At 40.5% G+C, this 18,965-nt stretch overlaps 1 protein-coding gene across 1 annotated transcript; it reads right to left on the bottom strand.

The window, feature by feature from the left end:
• Positions 1–6,681: 6,681 nt before the first annotated feature.
• On the bottom strand, positions 6,682–10,251 carry LOC140732713 (immunoglobulin lambda-1 light chain-like). Its single transcript, XM_073055384.1, has 3 exons — positions 10,149–10,251; positions 9,680–10,024; positions 6,682–7,083 (listed from the first exon to the last, which is right to left on the bottom strand). Exons 1-3 carry the CDS (start codon positions 10,195–10,197, stop codon positions 6,761–6,763), a joined length of 717 nt encoding a protein of 238 aa, XP_072911485.1. The 5' UTR covers positions 10,198–10,251; the 3' UTR covers positions 6,682–6,760.
• Positions 10,252–18,965: the final 8,714 nt, after the last annotated feature.

Raw genomic sequence — 18,965 nt, 5'->3', positions numbered from 1 at the left:
TTTTCGTAAGGAGTTTGCACGTTCCTTCCGTGAACAAGCGGGTTTCCACAAGGTGCTCCTGTTTCCTCCAAATTCCGAAAATCTACATTGTAAATTGTCCTGTGATTAGGTTGGGATTACTCGTTGGGTTGTTGGGCTGCGAGACTCACTGGGTCGGAAGGGCCTGTTCCATGCTGTGTCTCTAAATAAATAAATGTAGTCTTCAGATGTCGTACTGTTAAGGTGTGACTATGCTTAATTTGCCGTTATAATCATGTCCTGTTGCCTTCCTGCTAATGGTTTTCACTCACATTGACGCTCGGTAAATTATTTGCAGATCCTAAATTGTCTTTTAATACTGTCATTGTAATCGATTGCTTTAATTTTCAATTCGTACAGATGGTTACTTCATGTTCAGAAATGACATAGGACACCGAAGGGCCTTCTTCTGTGTGATATAATTCTATGGCTTTCTGACTGCTCTTAACTGGGCCAGTTCCCCTGTTAGTCCTTTGTTCTTTAAATTTATATATAAATTTCCACCACATGTCTTCAACTATCAGATTCCATGTCGTCCTCCTTCTTCTTTCCTTGTCTTCTTGTTCTGGCAATTTCCTTCCTTCACTACTAGTCCGAGAGAAGGGCCGCGTCCCTGAACGTCGGCTCTTCATTCACTTCCGGAGATGCTACCAGACCACCTGGGGTCTTCCAGCGTTTTGTGTGTGTTGCTCAGATGCACTGAAGGAAAGTGTGCTGACTGGCTGCATTATGGCCTTGTATGGGAACAGCAATGACTTTGCGCGGGAAATCTTACAACAGGTAAATCACAGGTAATACGCTCCTAAACATTGAGCACATCTACATGAAACGTAGCCGCAGAAAAGCAGCATCGATTATCAAAGGTCCTAAGCACTCAGGACAAGCTGGTTTCGCGCTGCTACCATCAGGGCAAAGGTACAGGTGCCTCAGGACTCGGAACACCGGGTTCAAGAACAGTTACCACCCCTCAATCATCAGGCTCCTGAACTGCAGTGGATTACACTCATTTAAGGACTCTTTTATTGTCACGTGCACGCAATCCTGTAAAAGTATCAGCAGCAATAGAACACACCTGGAGCCTGGTTTTGCTGTTAACAAAACACTATTTTATTAGTAACTACGTCGTATAGTGACTTAAACCAGGTGAATCAAGAGTTAACGGTGTTATGCACGTATAGGGGTAAATATATAATTCCCCAAACATCTTCAAAGCAAGGGTGGTAGGTAATACAGTCTTACGATGTGTGTAAGAAAGTTCTGTTCAGTTCAATCCACAGGTTAATTCATGCGAGATATTTGTAATCCAAAGGCGAATGTTGTGAGAAGGCAATTACATCGATATTCCACAGATTCCACGATAGCAATACAAAATAACAACAGCAGTAGGTTTTTTTCTCCGACGTTGTTCCACTCCACACACCAAGTATCACCGACAGTGATCTTCAACGAATATCCTTTCAACACAAATGGTACCACACCCGAATTCAGCTACGGGACATCCCAAAGCGGTGGCCACAGGATACTCAAACCGAATCCACGTATGGATTATCACCAACTGTAGCTTATCACAAAGGGGACCATCTTCAAGGGAACCACCACCCAGGCAAGGGTCGACACACCGGTAGATTCTACAAGGTTACCTCAAACACACAACATGATAGCCACTTATCCAGTTCCACGACATACGAAATAACTCCAACAGTGATTTGCCACAGGGGTGCCTTTCTTCAGTGAACTACCACACCCAGTTAAAGGGTAAACACACACGTAGTATTCACAAAGGTTTTCCCCTCACCAGAGAACCCACTCCTGTGGATTAACTATGTGACAATCACACTTTCGAATTCTAAAGGAATCAAACTCACCCTCACAGGCTACTTAGAAGACAGTCCAAACAGTGACTTCTTTGTCACTAGGTTTCTCTGTTTCAAACCTTCCTCTCACCTTCTCTCTCTCTCTGTCTCTCTCTCTCCACCCCCCCCCCCCCCCCCAAACTTCCCCAAACTTCTTCTAGTTGCAGTACTTTGTGAGAGTCGTTTATCAATACTCTGGATCGATCTCAACTCACCCTTTTTGGGTTACTGAAAGTTTAGACCAGCGACTTCACTCACTGCTATCTTTCATTGATCGAAAGCATCTCAACTCTGAGTATAAGTCTCTCCGTGTCTGTCTGTAAGAGGATCATCTGACCATGCTTATTCAAAACAAACCGCGAGAAACCATAAACATTCATTGTCCATCGAACAACTCCACCTCTCTCACCATAGTAATCAAGCAATTTTGTAGTCAGTAGAAATCCAAAAGTGTCCCGAAAGTCAGTCTCATTCTCTCGGCGTTTTAAAGTGACAGTCCACAAAAAAAAATGAACCCTAGGGGTCTTGTTATTTCATGCTTGTTATTTCTTGCTCTATATTTATTATCTGCATTTGCACAGTTCGTTTACAGTTTACAGCTCCCGATGTTTACAGTTTACAGATCCTGGTTACTGCTGCTGTTCTAAAGATTTGCTAAAGATGGGCACAGAAAAAGAATCTCAGGGTTGTATGTGGGGACATGAATGTACTCTGAAAATACATTTTACTTCGAAGTTTTTACTTTTGAACTTTAGGATTGTCCGAGCCCTGCCATTCCTTTGCCCAAATGCTGCACCTTACATTATGACCTGAAGACATTTCAATTATCTCTGTATTGTTTCAAATCCATTCCAATCAAGGAATAACTGAGCCAGAATGTTCTCCGAAAACATTAGTAGACCAAAGGTTGCGTTTCAAAATCTGTATACCACGAACTGATTGCACTTCTCCCTGTTTTCAAACTGACCTGACAACCTGAAATGTCACTCATCTCTCTGACCTGGAACAGAGAGGTATTTCTACATCACAACGAGCACGACTTATACATTTATAATGCTCAACTTCCACCTTCCTCAAGTTTGATAAATGCCCATCTCTGTTTTTGTCGCTTATGCGCTTCAGTTATGAATGTTTTTGATTATTACACATCGATTATCACCAATAATCTCAGGCAGATTAGTAATTCATCACCAAATGCCTCATCTAACTCCACAAACACGTGTTGAAATGCCTCTGCAAATGCCTGGAGCTGTCAATATAGATGAATATCATGAACAATTCGCACCAGGCTGTGCGTTCTGGAATCAAATCCTTTGTCAGCAATTCCTTGGCCAAATCTCCTATTACTCAATTTAATTGACAATCTTCAGTACCAGTGTCTGACAAGAATGTTGTCATCCTACCCTGTGATATGTAATGTTCTGGCTATAACATCAGCAACAAACATGCAAATTTAACAGTTAAAACTATGTGAAAACTGTGTTACAATTTGGAAGCTATGTTAAATAGCTTGCCGCAATTTCTATATGTAACTATGTCCGACAAAATGAAATTTAATATAGAAAAATCACAAAACAGTTTAATACAACCGAATTGTGCGTAACTCGTGAATTATAAGTAAAAAATTCGTGGAACCATGAAATACATCATAGTTAGAAATCCTTAGATATATACTCCACTGGCCGCGATTTGCAGGACCACAGAGAAAATGCTGTCCGGTGTGATGAAACTTGCTAGTACTTTCTCTACAAACACACTCACGATTGATTAAGCCATAGGATGTAAGATATAGGCGCAAAATAAAATCATTTGGTCTATCGAAACTGCTCTGGAACTTCAAACATGTGTGATTTTTTTTCACCCCAATTTTCCCACCTTCTCCCTGAAACCATTAAAGCTTTACCAGTAAAGTGTCTATTATCTTTGCCCTAAATACTCCCATTAACGAGGCCTCAACAGCCCCCTATTGCAGAGCTGTTGAACTACCACACACTGTCTGAATAAATTCCTCCTCATCACAGTTTCAAAGAGACCTTCCTTTATTCTGAGGCTATGTCCTTGTATCCTAGACTCCCCACTAATGAAAACATTAGTAAGTCCATTCTATCTAGGCCTTTCACTCTCCCATACGTTCCACTGAGATCTCCCCTCATTGAGTACAGGCAGAGAGACAACAAACGCGACTCATAGGCTATGTCTTCAATTTTTGAGATTGAATGTCCCCTCCTTTTGTGCGCTAATTTTTCCATAGTTCTGCTGAGCATTAATTCTTCCTCTGAAGCCGTACTCTTGGTGATAATGTTTTAGCTAAATATTTAAAAATTGGCCAATTTAAACATTTCCATATGTATGTGCAAGTACTGTACTTCCTGAAGAAGGGTCTCAGCCCGAAATGTTAACTATTTATACATTTCCATAAATGATGCATGAACTGCTGTTTTCCTCCAGCATTTTCTCTGTGTGCTGCTTTGGATTTCCAACATCTACAGAATTCCTCATGTTTATGATTTACTGCCATTTCCTCCCAGCTATTGATGCATTTAGGGTGATTATTTTTGGTCAAACCCAAACTGTTGGTGGAACCAACCGAATCGGCATAATTCCGAGGCAGAAAATTTGGTACCAACTGAGTGATGCATCACTATTTCACTATTTGGTACTTATGTTCCACTCAGATTTCGTTAATAACTGCATAACTATTCAAGCTGTGGTGAACTTTCAGAACAAATCACAAGGAGTCAGGTTTGGAGAAGACAGTGGTTTTCAAGAGACATTGAAATCCGAGTTAAGACGAAGGAAGTTCACAGCAGGTGTATGTAGCAAGGAACAAATGAGGTACCTGAGGAGTCTAAGAAATGTACTTCTAACGGGTATAAGATTGCCGTTCAGAAGCAAATTTTGAGGGCTAATAGAAGGCATGAGATTGTTCTAGCAAACTAAGGAAAGGAATCCCCAGAGTTTCTACATGTATATCACGAGTAACAGGATAGCAAGTGACTAATTGGTGCTCTTTCCGATCAGAGTGGCCATGAAGCCGAAGGAGCTTAGAGAGATCACAAGTGGATTTTTTATATTGGTATTTTCTCGGGAGACGGACACAGAGCGAGGCAAAACAACAGTGTGTTCGTGGACTTAAGAGAATTACAGAGGAGGAAGTGCTTACTGTTTTGGGGCAGCTTAGGGTGGACATTACCCAGGGGCTGAAAAAGTGCTCTCGGACTTTGTGGGAGGCTAGTGCAGAAATTGCAGGGCACCTAGCAAATATATTTAAAAGGTCCTTAGCTTCAAGTGAGGGGCCGGAGGATGGAAGGGTAACTAATGTTGTTCCGTTGTTGAAGAAACGCTCCAAGAATAGGATTGGCAATTATATGCCGGTGAGCCTGACGTTACTAGTGGGTAGGATAACGACAGCGATTCTAAGGGATCAGATATAAAGGCATTTGGAGAAATACAGATACTCTTTAGAAATAGTCAACATGGATTTGTGCGTGGTGGGTAATATCTCACCAATCTTACAGAGTTCTTTTCAGAACGTTATCAAGAAATTTGATGAAGGAAAGACAATGGATATTTACTGCATGGACTAGGCCCATGACTATGCCCCGTATGGGAGGCTGTCATGAAGGTTAAGTCGTTTGGCATTCAGTATAAGGTAGTAATCTGGAATAGATATTGTCTTCGCGGGAACAGCCAGAGAGTGCTCATAGATGTTCTCCTCTCTGAGGGGAGGCCTGTGACCAGTAGTGTACCTCAGGGATGGGTGTTATTTCTGTGTTGATTGTCATCTATATTAGTGATCCGAATGATAATTGATAAACTGGATCATCATATTTGTGGATCTTACGAAGATTGGGAAGGCAGTTAACAGCGAGCAAAACCATTGAAGCTTGTAGCGGGATCTGAAGTAGCTGGGAAAATAGACTGAAAAATGGCAGACACATCAACAAACTTCTAAAGGAAGCAAAGATTAAAGTTGCGACGAGAGAGGAATATTATTTCTTTCAGTCCCGAATACTCAAACCCATTATCTAATACTGAAACCTTTAGCTCTCAAGAAAAAGTAAGCAGGAGCCGTCTTTGTATCTGCCTAGTGCACAAAGAGTTTTATATATTTCAATGGCATCACCTCTGTTCCATATAAACGCAGTGGAATATATACCCTATGGATTCATTCACTTAAACAAAATCTGCTGCGCTTCTTACGAACTGAGGCGTGTACAACCTCCATAAGACAAGGGAACCAGAACTATGTGTAATACTCCAGGTGATGCCCCAATATAATGGCAATAACAAGACTGAAGTAGATTGTCCCTTTCCAACCATTTCACCGCGTATATATGTGTCAATCGTCCTCAGTTGAACGAGTTTCCCCATGACATATCATTGTGTGTCTGTCTTTGCATGTGTGCGCTTACATGTGGGTGCGTGAACCATCTGATGGCTACACAAGTTTTTTAAATAATATCACGCACGTTTCACTGCTGCATTTTTGCATCAAGGCAATATCATTAACGAGATATTTAAATTATATTTTAGCTTATTCTGCACTCGAAATAAAAGCCATGAAAACATACAGTAAATCAGACTTGATTGTTAATGTTATTGGATATTTGTGCTCGAAATCGTCATCAGTAGGCGAGCATCAAGAATGCAATCTTCAGACCACGGTCATTTGATGAATATTTGGGGATGCATTTAACTGAGATTAAATAACATTGGAGTTTCAATGATACCGATTTCATAGAAACACATTTAAGACTGGCAAAACTTAAATGATGACTCCGAATGCAAATACTTATCTACAAAAGAATAATGTTTCAAAATCATTTTAATGAAGAAAAAGACTGGGAAAATAAGCTTTTCATTTTGATTAAGTTTTAAATATAGTTTTAGATACAGCTGGATCTCGCGATCGTTTCTTCAAAGGGGTTTACTTGACTTTCGTGTGTAACCACGCAGGAGTAACGCTCGTGTGAGTTCCATTCTGAGACTGGCAGAGTCAGGTAACTGCTCACACTGAACGTGTTGTCCGTCTCCTGCTGGACAGGGCTCGTCTCAACGCCATCCCTTCTCGCACGACCGTCTAGGGTCCATTCAATGTCCACTGCGCCCGGATTAAAACGGCTCACCAAACACACCAGTGTCGCTGTGCCTTTTCCGGTGATTTCTTGCGCTGAAGGCCGGAGGACGGAGACGGCGGGAGCCCGAGGATCTGTGTAAAATAAGATCCAGTTTAGTACGGGTTCAGAAACTGTTGCAGTTAAAACATCCCGTTTGTTGAAAGTGCATTTGGTATTGCATGTATCCATTCATTTTAATGAATGGTTTTTTTTTTTTGTTTTCTCGGTGCAATTTGTTAAATTGGACGTGAAAAAATTGCCAGCTAAAATCTCCCGTGAATAATTGCTCTTTGTGAGACTGGGACATAATGTGTAGAGTGGCGTAAAAATGAATGATTTCGCAACGGGTTTTAATCAGTCTCCAATGCATACATTCATTCCATTCAGGTTGAATAAAAATCCAAGGTTATACCTGACTGCTAATTGTGGCTTCCATTGGCTCCTAAGCCTCCACTGTCCCTACTTCTACCTTAGACATCTTCACTTGATTCAACTGTTCAGTCATCAAGACAAGAGACAGACGTCGATTCATGTTTTGCTTAAAATTTAAGGATTAGTACAATGCTTCACACCTTTTTTATGATATGGACCCTTACCGTTCGCAGAGACGTCTATACACCCAGGTTGGGAGCCCCGGGATTGGTATGTTTTATGCACCTTAGCCATCGGAATACAGAGTTCGTTTCGCGGCAGCATTACATTTACAGATTGCTTGTATTTTAAATCACTTTGGGGAAGTTTAACATTAATGTTGAAACTTACACGCTTTGTTTCTGAGATATTATTTTTTCCCACTTGAAGTAAATAATTCAAATCTGGTTTGTGGAGTGCAGCGGATTTTCCACCTTGCACTCACAGCTGAGAAAACCAGTTTCTTACGATGTTCACGGCCGAGGCAGCAAAAAGAGAGAATAACCCTCTATTCATCTGATATGGTTCAGAACTACGGCTCAACGCAGTTCACTTTCGTATTTTTAAGTTACTTAGCGTGTACAGTTGAAACACTCGCTGTTCCGTTATTCCGTTTTAGGTGCAATGAAAAATGTAATGACTGCATCACTAAATTACTGCCCGTTATACCTATATCGTTTAGGGCAGCAATGAAAGTCCTCAATCTGCCTGTAAAAACCATCGCACACAGATATAGGATTCCTTATTGTTGTTTCCGCAACAAACTTTGACCAGTCGGGGTTGAGAGCACGATTTTGTATGACCGATGGACCACTCTTAGTATGGCCTTTGTCCTTTGACCTACTGGGCATGGTTGGCCCCACCAAGAGCCAAAGCACAAGGCCCTGAATCTAGGGAATGTAGCTCTGCGGGTCATTGACCCACGCATGTCTCCAAATCCTACGATAAGTTTGTTGGAGGTTTAGTTCCATACGGTGACCCAAATGTATCACGATTTTAAACTACAAACGTATTTCAGTATTAAAATTGGTAGAAAAGACTGCCTGCTGTGTTTGGGCACATTGGCGTTCCAAAGTAAGAGAGAAATATCGCCAACAGTTGAAAACATAAAATACTAAAAGGTGTCTTCTGATAAAGACTGAGAATTTCCGTTCTAATATCTATGTGTTTCTCTTCGAAGCCCGTTTTGGTCTTAAATGACGCAAGTGTTTCAGAATTCATTTAAGTTCAAATTGAATTCTATACAGCAAGACACTCGAGGAATATTTTACAATCCCTTGGCAGTATAATACAAATATTTAACTGTTCAAACTGGAGTTAAAAAGCTTTTAAATATAAAATTGGACAATGATTAACCTATAAGTTATTCTTCTCAGTTACATCTGAAAACTCTCCCCAGAATTGATGGACTAGTTAATCCGCTGTGGTCTGCATTCTGGTTTTTTTTCAGGGCACTTGAAGAATTCCCTTAACTGGCGTGTATATCATCACCCATGTGTCAGGTGGAAAATATTGTACTAGTTCTGCTGTTTTTACGAAAATGTAAGGAGACAAATAAATAACTTGCGTAGGGTGTCGAACCCTCTGTAAACAGGATTCAAATTTTGTTAGTCTTTTTCATTGACGCCTTCCATCGCGACAGCAAGGACCACATGAGGGAAAAGATCATCAAATCATATGAATTGTTACGGAAGTTTCAATCCTGTGCTCATCATTAATAAAGGCTTTCTAAATCATCGGTTCAAATGTTTAGCGCGACAGACAATAACTAGGTGCTGTCGAGGTTTTAGAAGTAGTATAGGTTATTGCAGTGGAACCAGTCTTTTTGGTCATCCGCCTTTCTTCATCTCTGCACGTTTATAACTTTAAGGAACTCTCCAGGGTCCAGTGATCAATGGCTAGCAGATTATCCTATGTTTCTGACGGGCATCAACACAAATTGGTGTCACCAGCAAAGGTGAATCCACGGATAAAATCATAGATGCAATCTAAATTCGGGAATAATACTCATTTAAGAACGACCAGAATATTCTTAACCTGGTTTAGTTCAACATAAATTTTAAAAAGAAATATCGAGGCATTTGGCTATTCGGGCGCGCAAGTTCAAATAAATTGCTAAATTGTTAATTAACAAATAATTGTTAATCGTGGTTGGATATCTGAGAAATACCGCCTTTAAAAGCATTTGTTTCGATGCAACTATTAGATGACAAAAAAAAACTTATTGTTCACTTAAGTACCAGAAATCCACGCGCATTGAATTTATATTTTACTTACTGCCAACTGCCAGCCTCGTTCCTTTGCCGAAGATTAAAGCATCTTTCCAGACAGCACAGTAATAGTCTGCCGCATCTTCCGACTGGATGCTCGATATTGTCAATGTTGCAGTGTTGCCGGATATTGAGCCGCCGAAACGGTTCGGAACCCCGGAGCCTCGGTAAATGCTGCTCCCCGAATAATACCCGAACAGATACCGAGGAACTTTTCCGGGAATCTGCTGGTACCAGATAACACTGCTACTTCCTAAAGAGGTTCCAGACAAGGTGCAGGGTATTTGGACGTTCTGCCCCGGAGATGTGGATTTCGAAGGTGGTTGATTCACTACAACTTCCGCGTTGATATCTGGAAACGTTCAGTGGGAAGAAACAATGTACCGAGATTAATATTCTAGTAATACCAGTAGTGCGAGAAAGAGATCATTGAATGGTATTCGAGATTCAATATAATATCCATAGAAAATACTCACAAATTGCAGTGAACACCAGCGTACTGACCACACGAACCCAGCAAGACATTGTAATTAATTGAGTGAAGCTCACACAAGGTGCCGCGGTTAAGTGGCGTCTCAACTTTTCAGCTCGCTTATGAATCCTGTGACGAGCTGTTCCCTATTTATGCAAATCAGTTCAAACGGCATGGCACAGTGGCACCAATCACAAGTTGCCAACTTTTTCGAGTGTCAGATTATTTTTAGGTTGTTAGTCAGATAAGCATTTGGTTTCGAATTGTGTATTTCATCAATGCATTGTAGTTAAGGAACTTGTCCTCTTGTTTCTTCAGTTGCACAGCATATTACAAATTTGCGAAGATTCTCAGCTCCCACCATTATCAAAGATGGTGTATCCAAGATCTCTGAAAGCAAGATATGAAAACAAAATTTACTTGTAGTTAATGACGGATACATTCCGAACAACTTGTCTGTGTAATTTTGGAAAACTATTTGCCAAATAGATGTAACAGGTTTGCAATAATGTTTGCCAGCAACACTCTGATCAGTCACTTTATTGAAGTTATTCAGGAGGAATTTTGAGAAATGTATTGAATCGACCAGACAGCTTATTGCGTGTTGTGAATAATTAAAAGTGAATCAAATGGTTCAGCTGGTGCCGAGGCTGGTTCACTGTAAATTCTGCCATCCTTGGGTCAATATGGGGAATTATATTTACATGTAACCACAGGAGGTTTAAGGCGCTCCTTCCCACCGCTAGCATGCAGGTCACCCTTAGGAAATGCCTCGCACCTGGTTAGTCGCACGATCAGTGTCACGTGAAGCCATGGGAGTTGGTGGTGGGTGGTCGTATGAGCAACTGGTGCATATCTCAAGTTCTGCTTCTGCGACCACTGACGCCAAGCAGACAACTTCTGAAGGGTATTGATAATGGCTGTGTTCACCCGAGTTGTAAAGACATTGCCCGGTAGAAGGCAATGGCGAACCACTTCTGTGGAATAAAAAATGCGACAAATAGTCATATCATGGATAATACCATGATCGCCCACGACATATTATTGCATTATTGCAAATAATGCTGTTGATCTGTTTAGATGAATTAAGTAAGCATTCTGTAAGCAAAACTTTAATTTTGTTCGTCTCACCGTTCAAGCAGAAGTACTGAACAGCGAAATAATTCACGGATCTTAATAATAGTCAAACTATCGCACACACCCATCTTACAAAATACATTTTGGCACGTGAGGAGCTATTAGCAGAATAAGGAATTTTAGATCAAATACTTAAGCCATGAGTTTTGTTGTGCTATTCTAGAGCTTTCCTTTATTTCCCAAAAATTATCAGAACAAACTCTATAGATTAGTGTCATTTCCGGGGGCATAAAAAGAGAGGAAGCTTGAATTAATGAAATTGAAAGAGGCAGTTAGAATACGGTGGTGCTGGAACGTTTGTGAACACTGCTGAATTTTCTCTATTTTTGCGTTAACATGACCTAAAATATGATCAGATCTTCACGTAAGTCCTAAACACAATTAAATAAATAACACACAACATTATACTTTTTCATTTATTTATTGAAAAATGATCCAATATATCATGTATTTGTTGGGAAAAGTATGTGAACCTTTGCTTTCAGTAACTCGTGTAACCCTGTTGTACAACAATAACTTCAACCAAACGTTTCCCGTAACTGTTGATCAGTCCTGCTCATTAGCTTGGAGGAATTTTAGGCCATTTCCCCTTACAAAACTGCTTCAGTTCTGGGATGCTGGTGGGCTTCCTAGCACGAACTGCTTGCTTCAGGCCCTTCCGCAACAATTCTATAGGATTAAGGTCAAGACTTTGACTCGGCCATTCCAAAACCTATTTATTCTGCTTTAACCTTTCTTTGGTACACTGACTTGTCTGTTTAGGGCTGCTGTCTTGCTGCGTGATCCATTTTCTCTTGAGCTTCAGTTCACGGACCGATAACCGAACATTGACTTGTAGAAGTTGCTGGTACATTACAAAATTCATCGTTTTAACAATGATGGAAAGCTGTCCTGGTCCCGAGGCAGCAAAGGAGGCTCAAACCATAACACTGCCACCACCATGTTTCACAGATGGGACGAGGTTCATATGCTGCAATGCAGTGTTTACATTCTGTCAAACATAACGCTTCACAGTTAAAGCAAAACGTTCTATTTTGGACTCATCCATTTACAGGCCATTCTTCCAATAACCGTCTGGCTTATCCACGTCATCTTTAGCAAATTTTAGACGGGCAGCAATGTTCTTCTTGTGGGGTAGTGGCTTCCTCCTTCCAATCCTGCCTTGCACGCCATTGTTGTTCAGTGTTAGGCTCAAGAATATTGACATTAGCCAATGCAAGAGAGGCCTGTAGCTCCGTAGATGCTACCCTGGGGTTCCTTTTGACCTCCTGGAATATTACACACTTGGAGTGATTTTTGTTGGTCGACCACTCCTGGGGAGAGAAACAACAGTGATGAATTTCCTCCACTTGTATATCATCTGCCTGACTGTGGATTGCTGGAGCCGAAGCATTTCAGAAAAGCGTTGATTTTCTTTTCCACCCTGTTGTGCATCACCAACTTTTTTCTAAGGTTCTCAGAAAATTCCTTTGATCGAGGCATGACACACATCCAAAAAATCTTTATGGTGAAAATCAAACGTTGATATTGAAGACCCAGGTTTAAGTCCTTTAAATTGGGCAGGGCCTCCTACACTCACAACCTGATTGCCATCCCATTTATTGATAAACCTGATTCAAATTTTCTCTTTAAATGAACTGATAATTCTAGATATTCACACAGTTTTCCAACAAATACGTATAATATTCCAACAACTACAAGTCCTGCCGAAGTGTCTCGGCCCGAAACCTCGACTATACCTTTTTCCATAGATGCTGACCAGCTTGCTGAGATCCTCCAGCATTTCATGTGCGTTGCTTGGATATCCAGCATCTGCAGAATTTCTCCTGCATGTAATATTGGGTCATTTTTCACAAAAATAAATGAACAAGTATAATGTTTTTGTGTTACTTATTTAATTGGGTTCTCTTTATCTAGTTTTAAGATTTACATGAGGATATGATCTTATTTATGCACAAATAGAGGAAGTTCTCAAGGGTTCACAAACTTTCTGCAACCACTGTAGATGTAGCCTAACCTGCTGAGTACCTCCAGCATTTTTTTTTCTGTATGTTATTCTATTTAGAAGAGGGAAGCGACCTTGGAATACGGGGACATCACTCATAACTGTCGTGCGAGAGAATTAGAATCTGATAACCAGAAGCTCCCCAAATATCTTTAAACGCAGAATTTAAAGGGCGAGTTTCAAATGCAAGACAGTTAATGGACTCATTACGTCAATTGAAAAGAGTCACAACTCTTTGCGAATAATCCATCGTCCCATGTGTTTGTTAATTCTGAACATAAGACCACTGAGATTTATTTCCTGCAACTTAAATCCATCTATATCCACGTTAACAAAGCACCAGATGGAAGCTAAGTTTGTGAACAACAGCTACATTTTAACCACGAACTCCGATGGAAATAAGTACATCGTTGTTACAGAATGGTCTTAAGCGAACAATTGCAAGTTCCTATCATGTATTAGGATGATGAAGACAAATGATTGTTTCCATGGAGCCTTATTCCACCTCACCATAGATTGCTTTGGTACCGGTGTCATAAACCCTACAAACATTGAAAACCTTCATGATGCGAATTCTATTCGTTGTTACAGTAACGTTAATCAATATAGCCTGCAAGAATATTAAATGATTTGCATTAAACTAATGTACATTTGTAACAATCATCATGCAGTAATCTTGAAAAGCTAAATTTCGGGCTATACGGGCTATTATTTGGAGGCATTTTAGCAGAGGCGTCTATAAACCCCAGGCTGGGAACCCCTGGAATAGTACATTTCAAGCACCTTAGCCAACGGAATCCGAAGTTCGTTTTGCGGCAACGTTAAATTTACATGTTAAATTACTTTTGGAATGTTTAATAATAATGTTGAGGCTTTTACGCTTTGTATCCGATATACTATTTTTCCACTTGAAGCAAATAATTCAAATCTGATATCTGGAGTGCAGCGGATCTTTTGCTTTAAACTCAACGCTAAGAACAACAGTTTCTTACAGTGTTGACGACCTAGGTGGCAAACAGAGAAAATAAAACTGCATTCACCCGATATGGTTCAGAACTACGGCTGAACGTAATATACTTCCATATTTTAAGTTATTTATCGTGTAAAGTTGAAACGATGGGTGTTTCATGGTTCCATTTTCGCTGCAATGAAAATGGAATGATGGTTCCAAGTCAAATTGCTTTCTGCCCGTTTTGCCGCTAACGTTTAAGGCAGCAATGAAAGTCTCCAATCTCTGTCTGTAAAAACCGTCGCACACAAGTATAGAAGGATTCCTCATTGCTGTTTTCCTAACAATTTTTCACCAGTGTTGTTAGCCCCGAGTTGAAACTCTGATCTTGGATGACCGATGGAGAGCGAGACATTCAAACCATTAAACAATGAGGTAGATTATATTATCTTGCGTAGGTAGGTCAGATTATTGCATTAGATGGGAATAAGATTTGCTAATTGTCAAATCAATTTCTTATTAGATTAAATTAATGTAAAAATTTGGAAACTAAATACGATTATGTATTTAAATATGGCTTTATAGTCCTATAGCAGGGTAGAACTCGGAATTCAGATACAACTCTGAGTCATGTGATCTGCCGAAATTCTCTGATGCCTCAGCAATAGTTGGGTGCATAAAGGGAGGATGGGAGGATGTATACAGGGTCCTGGTGGAGGACTTTGTCAAATGGTACACGCTGAATCATCTACAGCTCAACATTAGTAAGACAAAAGAGATAGTGATGGACTTTAGGAAAACTAAGCCTGCATCGTTCCCTGTTAATATTGCTGCTGAGGACGTGGATGTGATGAGGACCTACAAGCAGCTGGGGGTGCACCTAGATGACAGACTTGAGTGGAGAACCATATCAGAGGCTGTGTTCACGAAGGGCCAGAGTCTCCTCTACTTTCTGAGATGTCCTTTGGAGGGTGCAGGCCTCTCCTTCACATGTTCTGCCAGTCTGATGTCGCTGTTACAATCTTCTATGTAGTGGTGTGCTGGGGTTACGGCATCAACACAGATGATGCCAATAGGCTCAATAAACTGATTAGCAAGGTTGGCTCTGTTTTTTGAATCAAACTGGACACACTGGAGTTTGTGGACACAAAAGACCCAACAGAAAATCCTGACAATCCTGAACTATGTTTCCCACCCTCTGCATGCCATCTTGGCTTAACAAGGTAGCACTTTTAGTAATAGACTAAGACAACTGCGCTGCTCCGAAGAGCGCTATATGACGTCATTCTTACCCTCGGCCATTAGGTTCTGTAATGAGCCGGCGAAGTGATGACCCCTTCTATTACACTGTTAGTGGTAACTTATTTTATATTCTTTCCACTTCTCTTCTAATATTTATTTTAGTGCACTTGCCATGCTACTGTGAACTGCAATTTGCTTTGGGATCAATAAGGCATCTATCTATCTATCTATCTATCTATCTATCTAGAATTTCCATTGCAGGTGAGGTTCAGGGGTAATGGGATTTCAATCATGTGTACCCAGAAATTGCAGTTCTGCTTCCAATGTGCTCAGCTGGAGCTCAATTGCGCACATTCGAATTACCCAGAGCAGAGTTACCAGGAGAGCCGGGCCGAGAAGTGATCAGTCCCAGATGTTATGTAGTAGTGCAAATTAAATTATAGCTCAAAGGACAGAAGGGTATGACCTTGAATAGGTCATATAGGGTGATGTGATGCCGGATCTTCAAGCTGTTAACCTGTCCAGTACGGCCAAAGTGTTCCCCTGTTCCTTTAACGGCTGAAGAACTGATTGCAGATCTGAAAACAACACTGTGGCAAAAAGGTATTTAAATATTCCTTTATTTATTTATTTGTTTCATTTTAGTATGGGGACACCTGGAGTAAATCCCCCATGATTTACCTGCCCACACTGCCCTTTCCAAATATCCCACCTGTGCCTTCTGCGAGTCAACATTAAGCTAAGGGATCCAAATAAATATTATCTTCATGCAAATTTTCCACAGTATCAATTGGGATCACCTTAGTATGGATTGAATAGACATTGTGGATAAAAATGCACCCAGGAGTGCTTGTTGTACTGATGCTTGATCAAAGCTTAATGAATAAAGCTGGATAAGTGGATGAAGTGTCAATGGGCAAGAACTTTAGGGATTGATCATAATTTGGTAATCGTCAAAGTAAACCTAGGTGGAGATAAGGACAAGTGATAAGTGATAGGAGTAGAAAAAGTCGGATTTCAATATTATTATACAGGTCATAGACTCTGAGCAACTCCTTGAAAGTAAATTTGCATCTGGATACTGTTAATTTGTCAATGAAAGTGTGAGAGGTCAAGACTAACACGTTCTTGGAGGAGTGCAGGATGAGGTGCGGGGAACCTTGAATGTGTTTGTTAAGCAAAGAAAGATCACATGTAGTAATAGAGGACTGAAAACAAGTGAGGTCATTTAGGTGTATGGAGAATGTAGGGGTGCATAGCACAGAAACTGGGAGGGCAAAGAGGTGTAAAATCGGTTGACACTTCGAAAATGTTCTTGTTATTGGTATTTGTCAAAAAGGCCAGTTTGAGCTGTTCCGGGTCCCTAACTTAGAAGTGCCGTCTACTCTCCTCGATTCAGGCGGAGCAGTAAAGAAATTTCGTCCTGAAATGCTTTGACATCTGATGACGTAACTCCGGTTGTATCAGTCATTAACCATAAGACTAGGAAGAGGAATAGGGCATTCTGTCCTTCTAACGTGTTCAGACGCTGATCAAGTTCTGGATTACATTCGAACTCAGTGTCATGTGTCTGCCTTCTACCTTAATATTCCGAAATCCGTTGGTTTTAGTTAATTTAATGACTGATCAGATCGGTGTTCTGGCGATCCTATTACACTTATCATAGGAGAACAGAAAGAACGAGAACATAAAAGCCAAACGAAAGAGATCAACTATACAGTCATTCATATAATTTAAACCTTCATAGCCAATTGATGTAACACATTCGTATAAAATTGCTCATTCCCAAAAATCAACAGGCTGGCTTTCACCCGAGAGCCGATACGCCATTATGGAAATCGGCGTATGCCTGAACAGCGACACCAACCGGAGCAAAAGGGCAGGGCAACTCTATTTCGAGCGGTCACATACCACCATCAGCATGTGCAGGATTGGGACAGATCGAACTGCCACACATCAGTAAGAGATCATTAATTCTTATTGTAATGACGTACTTCTCTTTCAATATTTTTATTAGTTTCTGCATAAAGGAATACAGAGTACAAGAGTACCAAAATGTATCAAAAAGTACCAATTACATTGTATTAAAGATACAGTTACAATCATAAAACCCTGTTTTCATAAATATTAATTTAAATCGTAATATTTAAATATAAAATATTTGGTATACAGAAAAAATTTAAACCCACTACCAAAGTCAGAGCTGTTAGGAAAAGCAAGAAAAAAGAGAGGGGGGAACGCTTATCATATAATGAAATACATTATTAGCCACCATCTGTACTTATACAACAAATTAAAAGTTTTGAAAATAACTAAAAAATGGTCCCCACGATGTATAAAATTCTTGACTAGATTCAAAAACTGAACATCGGATCTTCTCTAAATTTAAGCGTGACATAACATCCCGTAACCCGTAATGACGTACTCCGAGACACCCATAAAACCCTTTGCTGCAGTCAAAGAACAGAGCTGACTATATCACGTCCATTTAGGAGAACGCCAACCATATCATCAAGAATAATTAGCTTCCTTTGGTATTTCTGCTTCATATCCTCTATCCAGCATTAGGGTAAAAAATATGGTCAGCCTAATTATGCCACGTGGAAAGAGAAGGGGGGCGCCAAACGTCGTCGGGAAGCGATAGGGAGAGAAAGAGAACAAGAATCGGATGAGGCCAGGGCCGCACTACTCCAGGATCAAAGAGTCAGGCCAAAAAAGATGAGAGAAGAGACAGAGGAGGAGAGGCTTGCACGTCTCCAGAATGACAACGAGAGACACAAGGGTGAGAGATCAACCAGAAATGTTGCCATCAGCAGTGTCCTTCGTTAAACGAGGAGCTATTAGCCTTGCTACGCGGCTAACTTCTTTAATAAACTGTTTTTTATTCTTCAATTTCCAAAGCAAAGCAATACCAATAGCATTCAGGAAGATTTAATGCTCATTCTGGTCACATCAGACTGCACTATCTTTCTCTGAAAGGGTGCCCCAACGGGTCACCCCGTTGTTATATATATATATCCACATATACATACATATACACACATTATATATACACACACATTTGGTATTAGGAGTTACTATCGTTATTTGCCGCCATGATTTGGATCATACATGCAGCTGTTTCCAATTTCGATTCTTCCTATACTCGTTGTCCAAATTTCCTATTTCCACACTTCCTCTAAGATCGTTGTTGACGCCATTTAGTCAAACTCAGTGACGTGGGCGAGCTTGTGAAGGCCAAAACCTGACCCCGTCTGATTTATCCCCTAGCGTTTTAATTTTCTTATTATTCCATGAGACCAACACAGTGCCGTTTTGACACTTTATACCTTATCACCATATTATCTGTCATAAGGAAGGCGTGTAAACAAGACGGAGACACTGAAGTACTAGGAACAGGACGGGACAAAGCTAAAGGACGGGACAAGTTGTGGAGACCGTGGCTTTCTAGGAGGTCTTGGAGTTCTAGGGGGCCTTGAGGCTTGGTT

The sequence above is a fragment of the Hemitrygon akajei genome, chromosome 9 (assembly GCF_048418815.1).
Source record: "Hemitrygon akajei chromosome 9, sHemAka1.3, whole genome shotgun sequence".
NCBI lineage: Eukaryota > Metazoa > Chordata > Chondrichthyes > Myliobatiformes > Dasyatidae > Hemitrygon > Hemitrygon akajei.
This window is presented reverse-complemented; position numbering and strand designations above follow the sequence as displayed.

Bases quoted from the DNA above. Each gene is read 5' to 3' on its own strand.
- LOC140732713 (XM_073055384.1), bottom strand. From the start codon at position 10,197: ATGTCTTGCTGGGTTCGTGTGGTCAGTACGCTGGTGTTCACTGCAATT. The intron at 10,025-10,148 runs GTGAGTATTTTC...GAACGTTTCCAG, and splicing joins GCTGGTGTTCACTGCAATTT to ATATCAACGCGGAAGTTGTA. The intron at 7,084-9,679 runs GTAAGTAAAATA...TATTTTACACAG, and splicing joins AACGAGGCTGGCAGTTGGCA to ATCCTCGGGCTCCCGCCGTC.